The sequence below is a fragment of the Chiloscyllium plagiosum genome, chromosome 16 (genome assembly GCF_004010195.1).
Source record: "Chiloscyllium plagiosum isolate BGI_BamShark_2017 chromosome 16, ASM401019v2, whole genome shotgun sequence".
NCBI classification, from domain to species: domain Eukaryota; kingdom Metazoa; phylum Chordata; class Chondrichthyes; order Orectolobiformes; family Hemiscylliidae; genus Chiloscyllium; species Chiloscyllium plagiosum.
In genome coordinates, this window is record NC_057725.1 from 28,205,571 (window position 1) to 28,224,573 (window position 19,003).

General features: G+C 41.5%; 1 protein-coding gene across 10 annotated transcripts in view; it reads left to right on the top strand.

The window, feature by feature from the left end:
* LOC122557714 (liprin-beta-2-like) overlaps positions 1-19,003 on the top strand; it is a 274,073-nt gene that overhangs the window by 101,959 nt on the left and 153,111 nt on the right. For 9 of the 10 annotated variants that reach the window (XM_043705614.1, XM_043705608.1, XM_043705613.1 and 6 more), the window contains exon 2: positions 4,500-4,608. The exons of the other annotated variant lie outside the window; for it this stretch is intronic. In XM_043705614.1, the coding sequence (XP_043561549.1) occupies positions 4,545-4,608 (64 nt within the window). In that variant the 5' untranslated portion in view covers positions 4,500-4,544. The remainder of the gene's footprint in view (positions 1-4,499; positions 4,609-19,003) is intronic. 10 annotated transcript variants of the gene reach the window in all.

A 19,003-nucleotide genomic window follows, 5' to 3' on the forward strand; every position in this document is an offset into this window, starting at 1 on the left:
TTGATTAGATTGCTTACAGTGTGGAAACAGGCCCTTCGGTCCAACAAGTCCACACCGACCCCTACATTTACCCCTTGCCTAACACTACGGGCAATTTAGCATGGCTAATTCACCTGACCTGCACATCTTTGACTGTGGGAGGAAACCCACGCAGACACTGGGAGAATGTGCAAACTCCACACAGTCGCCTGAGGCGGGAATTGAACCCGGGTCTCTGGCGCTGTGAGGCAGCACGGCTAACCACTGTGCTGCCCATTTCATCAAAAATTCCTGATTGGAGCCAGAGTACTATTTGCAATGAAATTTCTTCCCACTGTTATCTTGTTCACCACCAAGGGTATATCATTAACCCCCTTCGTATTTTACAATTATATTTACCCCTGGGTGACATCACCCAATAACATGTCAGTTTTCACATTTAGGAGCAAGTGAGGACTGCAGGTGCTGGAGATCGGAGTCAAAAAGTGCGGTGCTGGAAAAGCACAGCCAGTTTCTCATTATAAGCTGACAATCCCAATTCTACTTCACCACTGTTCTGTTAGTAATAATAGTCTAATTGATTATTCATCTCGGTGGGTGAGTTTATTTAAAATAGTCAAACGTATTACAAGTTTTAAAACCGTCGTTATAACAAACTAACTGTGTGTGTGTGTATGTATTGCAAACCAATAGACCACCTGTCAGGCAGAGTCGCAACATTGATAGGATATTGCTCATGGAGTTCTTTCAAAGATGAACTCTCTTAAAGGTAAGGTACATGTACAACACTCCCTCCTTTCCACAATGAAATCTAACTACTATATTTAGGATAGCTAGAGAGCTGGATAGTCATTATTACGTATCGGTAATTTGCTGATATGCCTGGATCTTATGATGGTGATTCTGTCTGGAGGTGTTATTTGATTTCCACAGTCATTAGTGATGCCTGTCATTATGCTTGTACTGTCAGACTTTTCTTCATCAGAACTCACACAACACCAGGTTACAGTCCAACAGATTTATTTGAAACTACAACCTTTCGGAGCTCCCACAGAATGCAGTTACTGTTACATTACAGACAACTTCTGGATCAGGATTTGTTCTAGATTTAACCATTGACTGATCTCATTCCTTAAGCTGTTTTTGAGTTGATCAAATCTTCTGGTATTTGCAGTTTTGTTCGAGTTGTCAACTCATTTTGAAGCTTTAACTTTAACTTTTACTTTCTAGGTTCTTCTAATTGGATCTATGTTTTATCCTTCTGTTAGTCCAGATTAGTCGATCTCATAATCTGCTCTAATAACATTCCAATCTGTTTGACTGGTTTTCACCTTTGTTTTCTTTTGAAGTCTGGATCTCTTCCACTTGTTGTATCGGTCATTGGTTTATTTTTCATGTCTTCCTTGAGTTCTTTCACTTCAGTATCATTGCTGGCATTTATTTCTGAAGGAATGACTGTTAAGTGATTTTGATGTTCCTTGTGTTTCAATGAATCCTTACCTGTAAGACCATAAGATGTAGGAACAGAAATTAGGCCATTCAGCCCATTGATTCAGTTCTGCCATTCAATCATGATTAGAAACAAAACACTGTAGATGCTGGAATCCAAAGTAGACAGGCAGGAGGCTGGAAGACCACAGCAAGCCAGGCAGCATCAGGAGATGGAGAGGTTGACGTTTCGGGTGTCACAGTTTCAGACTCCTCTCTGATGAATCTGTGACCTCTGTCTCTCTGATTCCATGAATTGTAACTAATGGTTTGTTGATCACTTATACTCTGGTGGGATACAGAGCTGTTATTGATACTTGAAGATACTCCTTGTGTGAGACCAGTTTGTAGCTATATTGTCATTTCCTCTACAGCACTGGCTCTGTTAATGGACTTTCCTTTCATATGCATTGCAAAGTTGAATGAGAGCTGGACATTTCCTTGTTATATGCAGAGGCTATTCCTTCCACAAGTCTTTAATGAATTTGGGTGTTCTAATGATTGTCAGTCAATGAACTTGCAGCTAGGTACTGTGAAATTTGTTGACCTGCAAGGTTATTCTGTAATAGATCTCCATTAGCTCTTTGACGTGACAAATTTTGAGTTTGTCAAGTGAATCTTTCTGGGAAGCTTCCAAGAGAGTGAATGCAATTACTAACTCAATCTATTTGCTAGCTCCCCACCTGAAAAATAACAATGAACCCTTTACACCACGCCTGCCGAGTGGTCTGTAGACATCAATGCGAGTCAATGATGCAGAAGTTTAATCTGACTCTGAATTGGCCTTTAATATGGTGCATGTCTTTTGAGGATCCTTCAGCACTTTGGCTGTTAATCCTGATATGTTAAGTCTACAAAATCCTTTGTTCAAAATTGTTAATCATATTTTAACAGCTTGCTTTTTTCCATTGGACACACCCGATTGTAGAACCATAGCTCTGAATGATATTTAAATATTTTAAATTCTATTAGGAGGTTTCTGTGTCCCAATTTAAACTAGGGAGTTTTGTGGATATCTGATGTCCTTCATTTGTCCTTTGCTTGCTATCAATCTGGCACAACCTGATCACTTGCCAATTTAGCTCACTTGAGAAAAGCTACTCGATAGGGATTTGTCTGCTTACCAGCGAGCTGTCAGAATGCTATGCTTCATTACAGAAGGAATTGAACGTAAAAGTAAGGGTATTATACTTCAGTCGTAATTTAAAAACTGTGCAGTTCTGCTGTCTAGTGGCTCAGTGGTTAGCACTGCTGCCTCACAGTGCCAGGGACCCAGGTTCGATTCCAGCCTCTGGCAACTGCCTGTGTGGAGTTTGCACATTGTCCCCGTGTCTGTGTGGGTTTCCTCCAGGTGCTCTGGTTTCCACCCACCGTTCAAAGATGTGCAGGTTAGGTCAGTTGGCCATATTAAATTGTCCATAGTGTTAGGTGCATTAGTCAGAGGGAAATGGGTCTGGGTGGGTTACTCTTCGGAGGGTCGGTGTGGACTGGATGGGCCGAAAGGCCTGTTTCCACACTGTAGGGAAACTAATCTAATTATTAAGAATGAATGAAATGCACTGGAGATGGTTTAGAGATCTAGATTAATTCTGGAATGCAAAGATTGCCTGGAGGAAAAGTTGGACAGACTGGACTGACTTAAGTAGGAGCTCCGAGTTTTGATTTGAAGTTCATATGGTCCTCAATAGTCTTCTCAAGATTTGATATGCAAAGGTGTTTCCTTTTGAGGGTGGGTCTAGATCTAGGAGGTAAATTAAATATTAGGGAGCACCTAATAGGACAGAGTTGAAATTTTTTTTTGACGGCTATGCAACTTTATTAATCTGCGTCATAAGGTGGTGGAATTGTGATAATTATTGTGTTTTCAAAGTGTGTAGGTATGTAAATTTTTGCTGGATAAGGGAATTGAATGTTTCATTGGGGATAAATCTGAAATTCAAAATATCCATCTGCCACTTAACCACCCATTTAACCATTCTCCGTTTATATTGTCTTACAGCCAAAGACACAACCTTACTGTTAACCACCTGACCAATCTTTATCATCTGGAAACTTATTAATCCAACCCCCTCACACAGTCATCTGTCATTTATATAAATGACTAATAATAATTACAATATTGTGTGTATATATACTATCCAAGGAGGTAAATGCTCTTTTAAAAACCAATGTACACACACAATAACCATCAACTCTCTTGACCCTTCCTCTGTTTCCAGTTTAAAAGATTGCTTGCCTAAGATCTGATACTGAACAAGCGGAAGTTTCCATCATTTAAATACCATGAAGACCAAACCTATTGTCTTCTGGTCCCTACTCCCAGCTGTATTTTTCTCCTTGTCAACCAACTATGGCTGAACCATATAGATGGCAAACTTTTCGCTATACTTAATGCTGAGGTAAGCTTCCAGCAATAACTTGCGAAGGCCATCTATTCCTACCTCTAGCATTGCCCGGTTCTTCTACTCAGATCATCACTAAATCTTTCATCCATGCCTTGAGATTTAACTATTCGAATACACTCCTCTTTCATCCTCCACAAGCTTTAACCCATCCAAAAGCTGCAGCTAGATCTGAGCTCACACCAAATCTTCTTCCTCCACTAGCCTTGTGCTCACTGATCTACATTGCTCCCAGTAAAGCATCCTCCAGATTTTAAATTTTCATCCTTGTTTGGAAATCCTTCCATGGTTTCACCTGTCCCAACCTTCATTACCTCCTCAAACCTCACAACCATCTTGAGTTCTCTGCATTCCTCCAAACCTTGTCACTTGAGAATCCCTGATTTTATTCAGTCCACCATTGGTGACCATGCTTTCCACTGCCTTTTTAAGCTATGGAATTCCCTCAGTAAAACTATCCAAGTTCTCTCTCCTTTTCAGATGCTCCTTGGGCCCCTGACTTGATCTATCCAGCTTTGATAACTCCTGTGAAGGGCTTTGTGATCTTTTACTACGGCAAGCATGCTCCATTAGTCTGATAGACATAATGTTAAAACTTTAACTCTGCTTTGCTTTTTTTTTCATTCACAGATTAATCCTTTGGGGCTAATTAAATAATAGCCGTTGTTGATCAGCATGGCTTCAGATGCCAGTCACATGCTTGAAGCTGCTTTAGAGCAAATGGATGATATTATAGCAGGTAAGCTCCTAATTTGAGGAAAATGATGGTGTTTGTAATCTTGTAGCATCTTTTCACAACTTCAGGACAGTGTCTTTCCTCCAATTAAGTACTTTGAAATAATATAATATCAGGAACATGGTCACCAATTTGTGGGAGGAGATAATATTGACTAGGTAAATTGTATTCTCTTCGAATATTGCGATAGAATTTCTTCAGTTAACCTGAAGATAAAATGGCCTTAGTGTTTGAATGTCACATCAAGTCTGACTACTTTTTTCCCCTTTTTAAGTCTCAAGAGTTGGCCACCTGCACCAATAAGCCTTTGTGACTCAGTCAATATTTAGGGTAGGGATAGCCCAAATTCCGAATGCTGCTTATGAATTTGCATAGAATGTTTGGCTACGTTTAAAGGTGCTATATAAATGAAGCTCTTGTTTGATATATTCCCACATGAGAGCAAGGGGCAAGCTGTTTAGCCTAAGAGGTATGTTTTGAAAAAGTACCTTTAAAGGGGCAACGGTGAGACAGGAATGTTTAGGGAGGAAATTCCAGAGCTTGAGGCATGGGTGGCTGAAGGCACAGCTGTCAATAATAGTACAAATGGAAATGGAGGGTCTGCAAATGATTTAAAAATCAGAGTGCAGATTTCCTGGAGGCTTGTGAAACTAATCTCCGGAGTAGGTCATCTTTGCACTGGCATATGTTTATTTCCACAGCCTATAAATACAATATGTATACCAGGTTCGATTGTGGGCCCATTGTGACCCCAGAAGTCATGGCAATATGTGTCCGCTTGTGCAGAATGACTGAAAATATTGGTATCATGGCCATTCTAATAAGTGCTGTTATTCCCTTTAACATGTATGTTTACAAACTGTGCTTCCTGAAGTGAAATGGTTTCAATATTTGCCTCATTAATGTGGTATTTTTGTAAATTTGTTTTTACATTGGGCAGTGGACACTTCCTTTTAGACGCAGGTTGGGTGATGGGAGTCCCTGAGTCTGTCTGTCTGTCTGTCTGTCTGTCAATATTTGCTGGGTTCTCCTCTGGAGAAGTTGGAAAATATTGCCTTTAACTGTGGCATCACACAGATTTGTGAGAGATAAATATTTCACTGGTCTTGGCAGAAAACACTATAATTCAAAGAAATTAAATCACATTTTGGAAGAAAGTGCTTAAAAAGGGCTGCTTCCTTTGGCAACCATTTGGACTCCATTTAAGCATATATTGTAGTAAGTTGGGCAAAATTGGCCTCGCAATTGGGAGAATCAGTAACCAGTGGATGCAGACTTAAAATAATAAGAACTGGGTTGCAGCTGAGTGTTTAGGCAGAGAGGAGAAAGTGAGGTCTGCAGATGCTGGAGATCAAAGTTGAAACTTTATTGCTGGAACAGCACAGCAGGTCAGGCAGCATCCAGGGAACAGGAGATTCGACGTTTCGGGCACAGGCCCTTCTTCAGGAATGAGCAGAGAGTGTTCAGCAGGAGAAGATAAAAGGTAGGGAGGAGGGACTTGGAGGAGGGGCGTTGGAAATGTGATAGGTGGAAAGAGGTTTATAGAAGGGAAGGTCGAAGGTAGGTTAGAGGAAGGAGTTGTAAATAATGGTTAGTTAATTATTCTGTTATACTTTATGAAATAAAGTTGTTAATTTTTACTTTAAATAGTTCTTGGCCACTCGATGTTTACAGATTACTGCACAGGATAAATGTTTTTTGTGTTGCTGGTTTTAAATTAACCATGTCGTAACACCCGAGTTCAATCCCACTCTCGGGTGACTGCGTGGAGTTTCCGTGTTCTCCCTGTGTCTACATGGGTTTCCCCTCACAGTCTAAAGATGTGCAGGCTCGGTGGATTGGCCGTGGAAAATGCAGGGTTATAGGGATGGTGTGGGATGCTCTTCAGAGGGTCAGTGTTGACTTGATGGGTTGAATGGCCTTCTTCCACACTGTAGGAATTCTAAACAATCCCTTGTGTCAATTTTTTTTTCTAACCTCACCCATTATATTTTGTGTGATTATTAACCAGTTAAATCCTGTCAGTATTCTCTTACTGATCAATATAAATGGGCTGTCATTCTTTATAAACAGACAAACAAGGAACCGTGGAGTCACTCTGCCATTCCAGTCTGATCCCCTGTTCAATCAAATCATGGCTGGTCTGATTTTAACCTCAAACCTACATTCCATCTTATACCTGATAATTCAAAGCACACCACAGAAACAGGCCCTTTGGCCCACATAGCCTGTGCTGATGCATGACACCTTTGTAAACTAAAAACCTTTTGCCTCTGCGCTGTCCGTATCCCTCTATTCCTTGCCTATTCATGTATCAAAGTTGAAACTTTATTGCTGGAACAGCACAGCAGGTCAGGCAGCATCCAGGGAACAGGAGATTCGACGTTTCGGGCACAGGCCCTTCTTCAGGAATGGGCAGAGAGTGTTCAGCAGGAGAAGATAAAAGGTAGGGAGGAGGGACTTGGAGGAGGGGCGTTGGAAATGTGATAGGTGGAAAGAGCTCCATCCTACTCCGACCTATCACCCTCACCTTGACCTCTTTCCACCTATCACATTTCCAACTCCCCTCCTCCAAGTCCCTCCTCCCTACCTTTTATCTTCTCCTGCTGAACACTCTCTGCTCATTCCTGAAGAAGGGCCTGTGCCCGAAACGTCGAATCTCCTGTTCCCTGGATGCTGCCTGACCTGCTGTGCTGTTCCAGCAATAAAGTTTCAACTTTAGGCAGAGAGGAGTTCAGGTCTGGATGCATTACCTTTAACGGGCAGTTGAAGCAGATTCAATCATAACATCCGAAAGGGAATTGGGTAGCATTGTGAAGGGACTGAGTTGGACTAGCCATGTCATAGCCATGATACTGGCCAATTAATCTTCTGAATTAGAATATGCATTCTCTGATTACGTGGGCAGCTGTATTGATGAATAGAAAGGCAATAATGTATTCTGTTATAAAATATTTCTCTTTCTTGTCTCTGTGTCACTTATGCCTCCTGTCCCCAAACTGATTTGTATTTTCCCTTTTGCAAATTTATGTCTTGAGTTTTCTCTTCTGGGATACATACCATGCATATTTTTGTGTTGTTTGGAGTTATTTGAACCCCTGTTTGCATAACCTTACAGATTAAGTACCGACATACCTGAATTTTTATTGCAGTAAAGTAGCCAGAGTTTCCAGAGGTAATGCACAATGGACATCAATGAAAAAGGGGTGGTACGGTGGCTCCGTGGTTAGCACTGCTGCCTCTCAGCACCAGCAACCCAGGTCCGATTCCCACCTCGGGCGACTGAGTATGTGGAGTTTACACGTTCTCCCCATGTCTGCGTGGGTTTCCTCCGGGTGCTCCAGTTTCGTCCTCCAGTCCAAAGATGTGCAGGTTAGGTGAATTGGTCATGCTAAAATTGCCCATAGTGTTAGGTGCATTAGTCAGGCGTAAACACAGGGTAGGGGAATGGGTCTGGGTGGGTTACTCTTCGGAGAGTTGCTATGGACTTGGGCCAAAAAGCCTGTTTCCATACTGTAGGGAACTTAATCTAATCAAAAACCAATGATAACACCTCCATACACACTTCACAATACAGTACATTTTCTCTTTTCTCCTAATTAGTTCATTTTGGAAAAGTTGAATAACAGTATATCTGCAATACATTCAAATTCCATATAGCTGATGTGGTAGTGAGTTGCACATTTTTCACCAGAAATTTCTCCTGAGTTCCCTAATAAATATATTAGTGATACATTTATTGCCCTAGATCTGGTTCTCACCGGGAAGTGGAAATATTTTTTGTCTATGTAGAACTGAGTTCATAGAGATGTACAGCACGGAAACAGACCTTTTGGTCTGACTTGCTGACTAAATATCATAAATTAATCCAATCTAATCCCATTTGCCAGCACTTGGCCCATATCCCTCTAAATCTACCCATCTAGATGTCTTTTAAATGTTGTAATTGTACCAGCTTTCACCACTTCCCCAGGCAGCTCATTTCCATGCATGCACAATCCTCTGAATGAAAACGTTGCCCCTTGGGTCCCTTTTAAATCTTTTCCCCCCCTCACCCTAAAACTGTGCCCTCTAGTTCTGGATTCTACCACCCCAGAGAAAAGACCTTGTGTATTCCTCCATCCATGCCCTTCATGATTTTATAATCCTCTAGAAATTCGCCTCTCGGCTTCCGACGCTCTAGGGAAAACCGACAGTCGCAGCCTGTTCAGCCTGTCCTTTATAGTTCAAATCCTCCAACCCTGACAATGTCCTTAAATCTTTTCTGGACCCTCCATCCAGAGCTTCGTTCATGTCTACATTGTGTCAAGTCCTATTCTCCTATCACCCCCTGAGTTTGCTGACCTACATTGAATCCCAGTTGAGCAGTGTCCTGACTTTAACACTGTCATCCTTGTTTTTAAATTCCTCCGTAGCCTCACCCCACTGAACCTCTGTAACCTTCTCCAGCTCCACAATCCTTTTTTGAGCTTTCTGTACACCCTGCTTTGTTTGGGGCCGGCCCCAAACATCACCCGGTTTTAAATATCCTCCATTTGGAGGCCATGCTCTCGTTTGCTTAACCTCCTCAGAGTGCCTTTGCAGAACCTTGCCATCTGTACTTCATTTTGATCCTTTTAAGCTTCTCCTTAAAACCTGTCCATTTGATTAAGATTTTTGTTGTCTGAACTGATATCTCTTTTATGTGGATTAGTGTTATTTTTATTTCTCATATTACACATTGGGTAAAAGGGCTTTTTATAAGTTGTCAACTCCTGTCAAATCTCCTCCATAGTTTTAAAGACATTTCTTAGGTCACTGCTGAATCTGCTGTCTTCTAGATGAAAGTCTGTCAGCATAGAGTCAGAAATTTTCTGCATGGAAACAAACTCTTCAGTCCAACTTGTCCATGCTGACCAGATATCCTAAATTAATCTAGTCCCATTTGCCAACGCTTGGCCCATATCCATATAAACCCTTCCTATTCATAAACCCATCCAGATGCCTTTTTAAAATGTTGTAATTGTACCAGCCTCCATGACTTCCTCTGGCAGCTCATTCCATACACATACCTCCCTTTGCATGAAAAAGTTACCTCTTCAGTCCCTTTTAAATCTGTCGCCTCTCACCCTAAACTCCCCCAACCCAGGAAAAAGACCTTGATATTTATCCTATCAAAGCCCCTCATGATTTTATAAACCTCTATAAGGTCACCCCTTAGTTTCTGATACTCCAGAGAAAACAGCCCCAGCCTATTCAGCCTCTCCCTGTAGCTCAAACCCTCCAATCCTAGCAACATTCTTGTAAATCTTTTCTAAACCCTTTCAAGTTTCCCAACATCCTTCTGATAGGAAGGAGACTAGAAATGGACACAATCTTCCAAAAGTGGCCGAACAAATGTCCTGTACAGCTGCAACATGACCTCCCAACTCATTTAGTCAATGCTCTGACCAACGAAGAAAAGCATACTGAATGCCTTCTTCACTATCCTATCTACCTTCGACTCCACTTTCAAGGAACTAATGAACTTGTACTCCAAGGTCCCTTTGTTCAACATGTTCAGTCTTTTTGATGGGTGCAAACTCCGTTCTACTATCTGTTGTAAAGGTTAAGGTGGATTCTATTCATGTTTGGGTTCTAATCAATAAAGATTGCAGAAGCTTCTGGGAGAATCTAGTTGAGTGCCTATTTCTAAACAATGTACGCCACTGTAATGCTGCATTTTTGGAAAGCAAATCATAGCAGGACTTATACACTCGATGGTAAGGTCCTAGGGAGTGTTACTGAGCAAAGAGACCTCAGAGTGCAGGTTCATAACTCCTTGAAAGTGGAATCGTAGGTAGATAGGATAGTGAAGAAGGCATTTGGTATGCTTTATTGGTCAGAGTATTGAGTAAAGGAGTTGGGAGGTCATGTCCTGTACTGCCACAACATTGGTTAGGCCACTGTTGGAATATTGCATGCAATTCTGGTCTCCTTCCTATCAGAAGGATGTTGTGAAACTTGAAAGGGTTCAGAAAAGATTTACAAGGATGTTGCCAGGGTTGGAGGATTTGAGCTATAGGGAGAGGCTGAACAGGCTGGGGCTGTTTTCCCTGGAGCATCGGAGGCTGAGAGGTGACCTTAAAGATTTATAAAATTGAGGGGCATGGATAGGATAAATAGACAGTCTTTTCCCTGGGGTCGGGGAGTCCAGAACTAGAGGGCATAGGTTTAGGGTGAGAGGGGAAAGATATAAAAGCGACCTAATGGGCAACTTTTTCACCCAGAGGGTAGTGCATGTGTGGAATAGGCTGCCAGAGGAAGTGGTGGAGGCTGGTACAATTGCAACGTTTAAAAGGCATCTGGATGGGTATATGAATAGGAAGGGTTTGGAGGGTATGGGTCAGGTGCTGGCAAGTGGGACGAGATTGGGTTGGGATATCTGATCAGCATGGTTGAGTTGGATTGAAGGATCTGTTTCTGTGCTATACATCTGACTTTATCTGTCTCCCTTGAAGTCCATATAAAGTTTCCATTCTGTGTGATCTCTCGTCACTTATGGATGCCATTGCACTCTCTTCCAGACATTGACCTTTTATAGTTCAGTATCATGCTTGCTGATCACTCATGATGGGTTAACAATGTGTGAGTTTGTCCACTCCATTAACTAGTACACATCCTCGGCAAACTTGTGCACTGGGGGCTATTTCTGGTTCAAAGCTTTCCTGTTTTTTGCTTATGACTTGCCAACTGTAAATTGAAACCATGTTCTATATGATTTTGTGCCTGATGGCCAACGTTGAGTTTCATTTCTGTATATTCTTGTTTGCTCTTTCAAAACCAGTTGGGGTCAGTTTAGGTCAGGACAGAATGTGTTTTTACTGAGTGAAGTGTTAATAGGAAGCTCTGCTCCAGATTGCTGTCCGAGCAGTTACTTCTTTGGAAGCTGTAATGTTGGATCTTTCCAGATTGGGGCTCTTTCTCCCCAAATAGCGTGCTTGATATGGATTCAAAATGTGAGAGATGTGATAGGCAGGCACTGTCATTCTGAAGTGAATTTCCAAATGAACTTCATATTGAAGGCTGAAGGTGTCTGCTGTGGTGGGAAAAATGAGGCCATCTACTTCAGTGTAAAGATCCAAATGGGGTAAAGGGCAGACCTTTTTCAGGCAATGTCAACTCAAAGTGGTGATAAAGATGAATAAGAAAAGATGCAAAAACATTTCTAAGATAGAAACTTGGAGAATGTTGTGTTCCCTACACTTGCTGCCCCTTTTTCTAAGTAGTAAGATTTGAATTTAGATGGCACTTTCTAAGGAGCATTGCTGATTTGCTCCAGTGAATCTTGTAGGTAGTAAACCCTGCAGCCACAATGAACTAATGATGGATGGGTTTTCAATCAGGCAAATTATTTTTTAATTAGTGCTTGAGTTCTTGCATCCTGAATTTGGCTAACATAATTGGCAGCACAGTGGTTCAGTGTTAGCCCTACTGCCTCACTGTGTCAGAGACACCGATTCAGTTCCAGTTTTGGGTGACGGTCTGTGTGGAGTTTGTATGTTCTTCCCCATGGTTGTGTGGGTTTATGCTGGCTGCTCCAGTTTCCTCCCACAGTCCAAAGACGTGGATTGGCCATACTAATGTTGCCTGTAGTGTCTAGGGATGTGCGGTCTAGGTAGGTGAGCCATGGGAAATGTAGAGTTACAGGGATAGGGTAGGGGGAGGTGTGTCTGGATGGAATGTTTTTCAGAGGGCTGATGCAGATTCGATGGGCTGAGTGGCCTCTTTCTGCACTCTAGGAATTCTGATTGTAATTGCAGTCGAAAACCCAGCAGCATCAAACATGCGGTTGACAGAATAAGCAGTAAGGTCAGTGATAAAACCTTGAGAGCTTCAAAACATGTGACCTGGACCTTTCCCTCTTGCTGAGCTTTCAAGTTGGGGACAGCGCTGCTGGAGAGTCCATTTCTAATGCGACTCAATTAAATGAGTTTTGCAACCTTTTATTTCCACATAAGGCTTGTAAACCTTGTAACCTTAGACACAAGGCATTGTAAAGATTCCTTTTGCATAGGTCAGTTAGGGTCTGGTGATGGTGCTGAAGCATTTTGCATTCCAACAATTCCTTTCAACATGTGCAAAACTGCGTTCTAATGATGATGGATGGTGGGGTGGGGAAGGGGAGGGTGGCTAAGAATTGACACAATTCCACTAAAAGAGAAGGGAGTGTGATCCAGATGAAAGTAATCTAATGACCTGAGGCTGTGTTTTTGGGAGGAGTGACTGGACTATTAAATGAGATAGATTAGGTCCTGTATTACAAAGCACCCTGTTTTCTGAAACAGTCAATAAATAACAATGTAAGCAGGACTACCCTGTACTATGAACTCTTGACATTGTCACAGGACTTTGTTTCCCTCTCTGTCCAACACCGAAATTCAGTGGCACTGACTAGAAACCGCAGTAGCAATCTTCTATTGATAAACACCCTCTTCAAGAAAATAAGCTAAGATATTTGAGACCCAAAGTCAAAGGAAAATTCATGATGGAATAAAGAAATATTTTGAGTGAGGAAATTAAAAGGTTGGTCAAAGGAATAGGAGCATTTAAGATATAGGAGCAGAATTTGATCCTTCAATTCGGCTTCTTCATTGATTATGGCAATTGTTTCTCAACCTCATTCTCCTGCCTTCTCCCTTGATCCCTTTACTAATCAAGAGCCTATCTATCTGTGTCTTAAAGGCACTCAACGATTTGGCCTCCACAGCCCTCTGTGGCAATGAGTTCCACAGATTCAACATCGTCAGCTGAAAGAAATTCCTCCTCATCTCTGTTCTAAAGGGTTGCCCCTTTACTTTGAAGCTGTGTCCTTGGGTCCTAGTCTCTCCTGTTAATGAAACATCTTCAAATCTGTTGTATCCAGGCCTCAATATTCTGTAAGTTTAGGTGTGATCCCTGCTCATTCTGCTGAGCTCCATCAGAGCACAGATCTAGAATCCTCAACTGCTCCTCATGTGATGAGTACTTCATCCCAGAGATTATTCTTGTGAAACACTTCTGGACCCCTCCAAAGCCAGTGCATCCTTCTTTACATGTGGGGTACAAAAATGGGCTTAATAGAAGAGCCTCATAGGAGGAGTGGGGATAGGGGTAGAGAGACTGATTCCAGCGCCTGGTGCCTCCATCATCCTGAGGGATCAGTACTGGTGGGGTGAAAAGCTGTGGAAATGGAGATTTTGTAGTTGTCACGGCCCATGTTGTGGATTCTACAATTTTAAAACTGTCAGTAAAATGGCAAGAAAGTTTGGGACAGATCTCTTCTTCGTGTTGCTGGAGCCACCATAACCACCTTTTAAACTTTTATAGGAGAGGTGGGTGTTGCTGGCAAGGTCAGCATTTGTTATCCATTCCCAACTGCCATGTGACGGAAAGGCTTGCAAGGCCATTAAAGAAGGCAGTTAATCACAACCTCCTCTGGAGGATCTGGAGTCACCTGTAAGAGGTGAGGACAACAGATATTACCTCCCTACCCCACCCCACCCCACCCCATCTCTCAAAAGTGCATTGAATTGTATTTCAATAACAATCAGCAGGAGTTTTTAATTCACAAATTTTATTGGATTCCGATTTCGCCATCGACTTGATGGGATTTGAGCCTGTGCCCCAGGAAATATTAGAATTACCATGACAACTCCACATCACCTCCCCTGACAGTTCCACAATAAATATCCCGAGGTGATTCATCGAATATTCACCAAGAAAATGTTTGAGCATAGTCTGCATTGTTGCTGGGAGCATTCGTGACAGAATTGACTGGAAAGTTAGATTAGTGAGACATTTGATTAATATTTCCTAGATCATGGAGCAGATCATAGAATTCATAGTGTGTGGAAACAGACCTGTTGGCCCAACCCCTCTGTAGAGTAACCCAACCAGATCCATTCCCCTACATATAACCCCTGACTAATGTACCCAACCTTTATGTCCCTGAACATATGGACAATTTAGCACGGCCAGCTCACCGAACCTGCACAGGTCTTTGGATTGTGGGAGAAAACTGGAGCACCCGGAGGAAACCCATGCAGGCATGGGGAGAATGCAGAGCTCTGGAGAAGCTGAAGCAGTGGGACTTGTTGTAAAATATGTTTGCAGAGCTGCCACCAACATGACTGGCTGAATGGTCTCTGTTTGTGCTTTAAATACCTGATTCTAAAAGTTGTTTTGTTCAAAAGGCAATAATTTTAAATTAGATGCTATATGTTTATTGTTGACGATGACGACACTTTTTTTAAAAAAAGCAAATAGTGTTCTGAAACTTGGCTTTCTGAATAAAGTTATTATTCTAAACCTGTTTTGAATCTTTTATTAAACTTCGGCTTGAGTATTGTGTCCAGTTCTGGGCATTGCACTGTCAAGATCTTTGTAGAGTATGCAGTGGGTATTTACCAGGATAGTTCCAAGGTTGAGGGACTTGAATTATGTGGAGAGACTAGAGAGGTTAGGATTATTCTGCTTGGAGCAGGGAACATTTGAACGGTGATTTAATTAAGTTATTGAAAACCATGAAGCATTTTTACAAGAATAAATCAGAAATTTGTTTCCAGTCACTCGACACCAATTAAGGCAACTTGCAAAAGAAGTAGGGGGAAAATGAAGGAAAAAATGTTTTTGTTATGCAAAGGATTGTGATCTGAATTGCAGTGGAAGCAGTTTCAAAAGTAACTTTCAAAAGGCAATTAAATACTTTAGTGGAAACATTTTCAGGGCTAGAGGCATGGAAATGGGGCATGGGCCTGAGTGATAGATGGACAATGAGCCAAATAGCCTTCTAGTATGCTGTAAGATTCTGTACTTGGTTACTATTTTGTTACGTTCAACATCATCATGTTAAATGTTTGAGAGACATTAGAATGAAATGTGAAATGGCCTTGCTATTGCAAACTTTAAACAGTTTAGTGCTGAACACTGTGGCATTTAGTTTTAATCATGGCCTGTAAGCTTTTGATTATGAAGGTCAGGAGTTTTGGCATCACAAGATAAATGAATTATTGATTATGTTCGGCTGCCATCTGACTGGTTCACAGTAGATCTGCTGGGTGGGCTATGTCTGTTTTGCAATGGGAACGTGTTAACGATCACATGAGACCTGTGTTTTGGTAATCTAATTCCAGCCAGCTCACAGGCAGGAAGCTCCCGACATCACACTTTGATGCACAAGTGTGACACCAAGTGGTCATGTTCAATAGTTGCAGCTTTGGTTAATTGGTAGTGAAAGCAAATCTTGCATTTCTGTAACACCTTTGACAACCTTCCCAGGGATGGTGACTTTCTGCTGCAAGGTTAGATTGAAATAGCTGGAATTAGGGTTAAGGACTTTTGAAGGAAACTTTAATAAAAGGGATGCACAAGATTATGACAGGTGTCAGAACAGGTAGACAAATATAGGTTGCTCCTGTTAATTGATGGTGCCAATGCCTGGAGGGGGGACCCAGACTTACGATTTTATATTAGTGGCACTATTGACTTGGATGAGAAAAGTGAATGTACTATAGCTAAATTTGAGGATGACACAGGCAGGGAGGTAGGCAGTGAGGATGACCGTTTGTGGAGGGTTAGAAACAGGTTAAGCCATTTGGCAGAAACTTGATAGATGAAATATAATGTGGGAAAATGAGGTTATGCTATTTGCCCAAAAAACTGGGTTTTTTTTAAAACCGAGAAAGACTGCAGAAAGCTATGGAACAATGATCTGGGTCTCCTTGTCCATGAATCAAAAAAAAAACTAGCGTTCAAGTTCAACAGGTAATGGAGAAGATTATGGAACATTGCCTTTAGTACAAAGGAAATGGAATAAAAATGTATGGAACTTTGGCTAAAACTAGACCACTGCTGGAATACTGAAAACAGTTTTGGGCCCCTTATCGAAAGGAAGATTACCAGCATTGGAGGCAGTCCAGAGAAGGTTCACTCAGCTGACACCAGCTATGGATGGAGTGCCTTATGAGGGATTTAGTGGATTCAGCCTGTATACTGTATGTTGGAATTTAGTAGAATGATAGGCAACCTTATTGAAACATGTACAATTCTTAGGAAAATTTGACAGGATAGATGCAGTGAGGTTATTGCCCCTTCAAACCAGAGAGCATAATCTCAGAAGACAGATGAGGAGGAATATCTGCTGAGGATACTTAATCTGTGGAATTTATTTTACTGCATAAGGCTATTGAGGCTTGGTTATTAAGTGCGTATATATAAGGCAGAGGCAGAATTTTAATCAGAAAGGGGATGGAGGGCATTGGGAAAAGGCAGGAAATACAGTTGAGAAATGTCAAATCAGCTATGATCCCATTGAATGGCCTACTTCTGTTCTTGCAACTCGGTGTTTATGGAAAACTCCCTTGCTATTCTTCAAATACAGTACATAGTATCTCTTGTGTCCACCTGAGGCCAGATGGAACCTCTTCTTAGTGACTCACCCACATGACAGCATTTCTGACAGTGTGGCACTCCCTCAATACTGGGCTAGGAGCATCAGTCTGACTCTGGAGTGGGCTATGAATTCATGACCAATGGACTCACTGGCAAGAGTGCTATCCTGCGTTTGACCAGGATGAGTGTAATGATGTAGAAGTTAGTTAATGATAGACAGAACATTAAAGTAAAGGGATAATATTGGAAGGAGATGTAGATGTGACATGTGCAGTTTCATGGAGGAATGGAGTAGTGATGAACTGCGAGGAGAAAGTGAGGTCTGCAGATGCTGGAGATCAGAGATGGAAATGTGTTGCTGGAAAAGCGCAGCAGGTCAGGCAGCATCTAGGGAACAGGATAATCGACGTTTCGGGCACTAGCCCTTTCCTGAAGAAGGGCTAATGCCCGAAACGTCGATTCTCCTGTTCCCTAGATGCTGCCTGACCTGCTGCGCTTTTCCAGCAACACAATTTCCATTAGTGATGAACTGCATACAGTGTAACAAGCTCTTTAAGTGCAAGTTGTTACACTTACACTGTCCAAATATTCAGACTAACATTCCCAAAAAAACTATCTGCTTCACTTGCCAAGTGTCCATCTCCTAATCCTTTGATTCTGAAAGCCAGGAGTTGCTTTCAACCTAGCCATTAACTATTCCATCATCTTGATTTTCTTAATTTTTTTCAAAAGTCCTGCTAATTCATTGGCCAATAATGCGTCTCTGATTCCAAACTCCCAAAGCTCTTCCCAACTCCATCTCGCTGTTCTGCTTTCTTTCTCTCTCTCACTGCAATCACTTCTTTCACACTCTTCCCATAGCTCATTCCCTTCCAGTTGGCCCCCTGAAATCTTTTACTGATGTATTTGCATACATTTTGCAGCTAGCCATGGTCCCCCTCCTTACTCCCCTTTATCTTTTCACAATATTATACTTTAATAAATGTCTCAACCAGTTGTATTGTGTTATAATAAGCCTGTAACTTAATGAAGTGAAATAGCAGTCTATATAGATTACTCACTATTTTGTTAATCAATCTGAGTGCCCATCAATGGGTTTGAGGGTGCTTTTAATGAAAGTCCTCACCTTTTAATCTACGACAGCTCCTTTTTCTGCTGGAAAGTTTTAGGAAGAATCAGCATGGTGAAGTTTTATAAATGAGTTCAGTTTAGTAGCACTCATTATTGTACCAAAACCTGAAAATGCTGGAGAAACTCAGCAGGTTGGCAGCACCTGTTGAGAGAAGACATTTAAATATTTTTGACTCTTGTGACCCTATTGCCAGAATTTTTTGACACCACGTTCACTGGACTCAAAAAAAATTAATTGTATTCTTCCTCCCTCTACAGATGTTATCAGACTGATCAAGTTTTTTTCTTGTAACTTGTTTTTATTTCAGATTCCCAGCATTTGCAGTTCTTACCCATCCATGCTACGTTGGTTTCTGAAGTGCATCACTGTTCTGTATATAATTTTGTTGATTTTATGTGTCTAAAATAGACATCGTGATTTGATATAGTGGAAAGCTTTTGACTGGGGAGACAGCCATTGATAATCTAGTTTATGATAATGTTTCTAATTGTTCAGTGCACAGTTTGACCAAACTTTAAAAATAAATTCTGCAAAACCGCATTTTGGTGCCCACAGTGACGCATTGCCCTCACCATCTCTAGTAAGAGGCTGATTAGAGACCTGATAGCCGTGTTTAAAGATATAACACTGTCCCCAGTGGTTCGAGTCAATAATTAATTAGAGCACAGATTGAAAATGATCAGGCTGGAGCATATAAAGCATGTTGGATAAATACTTGGAGAAAATAATGGGTGTATGGGAAAAAGGTGGGTCTTGGCACTGACTAGGTTACTCCTCAAAAGCTGGTGCAGACTTGATGGGACAAAGAGACCCCCTTTAGTGCTGTAATACAATGCCCTTGTTGGACCAAGAGTCTGATCATCTTGCATATGTCTC